This window comes from Xyrauchen texanus, chromosome 6, assembly GCF_025860055.1.
Source record: "Xyrauchen texanus isolate HMW12.3.18 chromosome 6, RBS_HiC_50CHRs, whole genome shotgun sequence".
Classification (NCBI taxonomy): domain Eukaryota; kingdom Metazoa; phylum Chordata; class Actinopteri; order Cypriniformes; family Catostomidae; genus Xyrauchen; species Xyrauchen texanus.
Genome location: NC_068281.1, coordinates 20,308,012 through 20,312,532, shown reverse-complemented (window position 1 = coordinate 20,312,532; position 4,521 = coordinate 20,308,012). Strand labels below are relative to the sequence as shown.

The 4,521-nt window shown below is 38.6% G+C and overlaps 1 protein-coding gene across 1 annotated transcript; it reads left to right on the top strand.

The window, feature by feature from the left end:
- The first annotated feature begins 1,041 nt into the window (after positions 1–1,041).
- LOC127645375 (transcriptional regulator Myc-B-like) lies at positions 1,042–3,644 on the top strand. The gene is made up of 3 exons (XM_052128974.1): positions 1,042–1,218; positions 1,815–2,478; positions 2,796–3,644. Exons 2-3 carry the CDS (start codon positions 1,824–1,826, stop codon positions 3,320–3,322), a joined length of 1,182 nt encoding a protein of 393 aa, XP_051984934.1. The 5' UTR covers positions 1,042–1,218; positions 1,815–1,823; the 3' UTR covers positions 3,323–3,644.
- The last annotated feature ends 877 nt before the right edge of the window (positions 3,645–4,521 follow it).

Genomic DNA, 4,521 nt, shown 5'->3' with positions numbered 1-4,521 from the left:
ACACCAATTTTAAAAGGCTCACTGATTTCAGATAAAATAAATGTATTTGTCTAATAAATTTATTTTATATGTTTATATTGGATATTTATAAATAAAGTTTTGTCCCATTGCGTCCCTGAGTGTGATATAAATTATACTCAATGAGTTAATACTATTACTGCCATTACTATTTATTATAAATATGGCCACAAGAGGGAACCATCAACCACGTCATGTAGGTCAAGCTGAAAGGCTATATTTCAGTCTTCTGTTAATAATCAATAATTATACCACTGAACATTTATGATAATAATGGTTATGCTTATGTTGACCATATATATGATAGGCTACAAAACTACTATGGGCTAATGCAAATAATGGCGTTATCAGCATTAAACAACAATTAACAAAACAATAACAAATGGAATATTATCATATGTAAAAAAAAACAAACAAAAAAAACATTTAAATTAATTCTGAGCGCTTTATTAGAGACGTTTGTATTTGATGGTCAGAAATAGGCAAATTATTTAGGAGGGTTCAAATGCTTACGATTTATTTATCTTAGTCAATAATAATTTCGATTTTTGTGACTGTAGGCCTACATAAAAAAATCCGAACTTTAACAAAACATAGATAGACCCCATAGAAAGATGTGAGGAGCTTGTAAAATCTGTTAATAACATCCGCTATGTGCTTGTTTACTGTTCTTCGTAGATTCTCGGAATTACCCTCATCCTCATTCAATGTGCTGTTTTTATAAAAGCTCCACCCCACTGAGTTGCCTACTCACAGTCGGTGACTCCGCGATAAAAAAAAAATAGTCCTATATATAATACGTTTTTATCAAACAAAGGCAACTCTTTGAGACCTGTATTCATTACCACGGATCTTAGTGTTAAGTTATGTGTTAAAAGGGTGGCGACAGGGAAACGTTTGCTATCTGTTCATCTTACTACGTCATGAACATTTGGCGGGAACGGCGCATGAATATTTACAGTAGCGGGGGGGGTCCGTAGTATTAAAGCCCGCGGGAGCAGCTGTTCGAAATATTGCAGCAAATGACAAGCAGTCGCGCGGTGTGACCACAGCCGCTCTCGTGCTGTAGTGCGCAGGTTGAGCTTTTCATAACAGACGCCGGTACGACCCACTCCCACTTTGGACTTGCTTTCACTTGATACTTCACTCACTGACATCTGACAATATTGTCAGTTTTCATTCAGTATCACCACAGCTACGGTAAGTCCTTCATTAACTTTTTTTTTTAAGGAAAAACATTTATGAAATACATGTTCATATATGGCTTTTACTGATTTAAAAACACACAAAGTATTACAAAATATGCCGTTTTAAATGCATGTAATAGTTTCCCAAAATCTAGTGGAATTTGAATATGTACATATATTTTATATACATGTTCATATTTGGCCATATATACGATTTCTGTATGTTTTACTTTTCCCTTTAGTGAATTTATTATTTGTACTCATCAATGCATTTTTAAACTTTAAGACAAGCACACACATTTGTATTCATCTGAGCTTCAAAATTAGGTTAACAGGCACTTTTGAAGAATGTGGTCAATTGGTTAGTTAAAGTTGTGGTTTGCATGACTAGTCTCCTCGACATGTAATCATAGCTGATCTTGCTGTGCGTAACACATTCGTGCCGCACCTAAGTTCAACCAATGTTAGACCATTCTCACGTTAACTTCTTGGTTTTTGAGATTGCAAGCCAGCAGTACTGGCTTTGAAATGTGGCTTTTGCGCAAGACTGACCACCAGTTGTGTAGCCATTTAAAGGGCGAGATATAAACCATGCTTTCTTTTTAACAGGCACTCACCATGCCGCAGAATTCAAGTATGGCGAGTAAAAACTATGATTACGACTACGATTCCTACCAGCCCTATTTCTATTTTGACAATGAGCAGGAGGATTTCTATAACCAAGAGCACGGACAGCCACCGGCGCCCAGTGAGGATATATGGAAGAAATTTGAATTGCTCCCCACTCCCCCTCTCTCCCCGAGCCGGCGACCCTCGGTGCCAGACGCGTTCCCCTCCACTGCCGACCAGCTGGAGTTGGTTTCAGAATTTCTTGGGGACGACGTGGTCAACCACAGATTCATTTGTGATGCGGACTACTCCCAGTCTTTTCTCAAGTCTATTATCATTCAGGATTGTATGTGGAGCGGCTTCTCTGCCGCAGCCAAGCTGGAGAAGGTGGTGTCTGAGAGATTAGCGTCACTCCAGGCGGCGAGGAAAGAGTCGTCCAGGAGTGACTCCACCGACGACTGTAGGCCCAGCCCAAACGTCAGCTACCTTCAAGATATGAACACTCCTGCCTCGCAGTGCATTGACCCATCTGTAGTTTTTCCCTTTCCATTGACTGACAGCTCAAAGCCTAGCAATCATTCATCCACACCGACTTCCACAACGCTATCATTGGATACTCCTCCAAATAGTGGGAGTAGCAGCAGCAGCAGTGATAGTGATTCTGGTGAGTAACTGTAATTTAAACCTAAATATATTCATTTTTGTTGGTTCTGTTAGCACTTTTTTTAATAATTTTTTCTCTTTAACAACTGAATAAAAAAAAATTAAAAAAAAGGATTACACACCCATCATTTAGAGATGCGGTTGTTAAAGTGTTAATCCGAATAGCAATTGTGTAAGGAGGATCTCCCTCCTATGTGAGGCTGTCTAGAATTAATAAGTACAGCTCCATATTGCATTGACTCTACTATGAGTATATTACATTGAACTGAATGACAAATATAAATTTTATTTGCTCCCCCCACACCCCCACCCATATAGATGACGAAGAACAGGAGGAAATTGACGTTGTCACTGTGGATAAGAGAAAGTCTGTGAGGAAGTCTGATTCAAACTCAACACACCAAAGCCCTGTCGTCCTCAAGCGGTGTCATGTTAATATCCACCAACATAATTACGCTGCCCACCCATCCACGCGAAACGACCAGCCTGCCGTCAAGAGGATTAAATTTGAGAGCAACAGCAGGGTGCTTAAACAAATTAGCCATATCCGAAAATGTTTGAGTCCCAGGACTTCGGACTCTGAGGATATTGATAAGCGGAGGACTCATAACGTGCTCGAACGACAACGGCGGAACGAACTCAAACTGAGTTTCTTCGCATTGAGGGATGAAATTCCTGACGTAGCCAACAACGAGAAAGCTGCCAAAGTGGTAATACTCAAGAAGGCGACTGAGTGCATCCTCAGCATGCAGGAAAACGAACAAAAACTCCTCTTGTCGAAGGAGAAATTAAGGCGGAAATGTGAACTTTTAAAACAGAGACTTGAGCAGCTAAGCAGTTCTTAAATTGCTTGGAAATTACTTATGGACTGAACTTGTTTTAAGCATTTGAATGATCGTTGTACTTTAGTGATGTTGCCCCAAGTCAATACAAGGGTCTCAAGAGTTGGGCAAGCAATGTTGAATCAACCTGACATTGATTTATACAATATCACTGCCTCATTTGAACCCAATAGAGGTTAGATTATTTGTATTTAATTTTATTTTAATAATAAAATGGTCTGCAGTTCCACTTACTGTTGGCCTTAACTTAATATTTGTTTTTGTAAGTTTTGTACATATTGCACATGTATTCAAGATGCTGTTGATTTCTGTATCATAAATGCGTTTCTCTATAAATCGTGTCTTGACTGATGTCTTTAATGTGAACGCCTTGCTTTTGCCTTTTTAGTTATGACCCACTTTTACAGACTTCAATATTTAATCTATTAAGGAGGTCCAGTTATGCACTGTTGGATTCACCATTTTAGAATTGATTTTACATACACTCAATGTACAAAGGCTCTTTGTTTTGAACTTCACTTTCTTTGGCAATGGCATCATCCATTTGTCATTGATTTTGAGATGACTAATGCTGTGTCTGAAGTACATGCACTTTTTAGAGGCATGAAAGCCAGTGTCTTAGCCAATCACATGCATCTACCATATTGATTTTGTCTCCAATTGTACATTGCTTGTGGCCACATAGACTAAAAAACAAATATTTAGTTTAGAGTGGACTGCGCTTTGGCTAGTTGCACATTATTTCACCACAAATTAAAGATGCAAGTAAAGAGCATATAGAGCAATCCTAATTTTCACCCTCACTATCCCATTTTATAGCAAGATTATTAAGGTTTTCTTTCATTGCAAGGTGAAACATTTATTTTGGCATTTTCACTCTTAAAAGAAAAATTGTTGGGTGGATCTTGTCAAACTTGCTCTTCAAAAAGATGCCATCTTCCATGGAGCAATCATCTCCCTTGAAGACCACAGTGGAGAAGTAGCTTAGTCTTATCCTCACCTTAAACTCACATGCGAGATGTTTGTCTATTGTGGATGTGGAAGGGATTGGTGGATTGCATACATCCCCCTTGTCATACCCAATTTCATGTCCTGCTTTATCTAGTTTCTCATGTTTTAAGCATCAAAATGCCAAAACACTAATTGTCTTGGCCTATTAATTGAACGTCGTAAGGAAACAACCCTGGATGGATGAGGAAGAA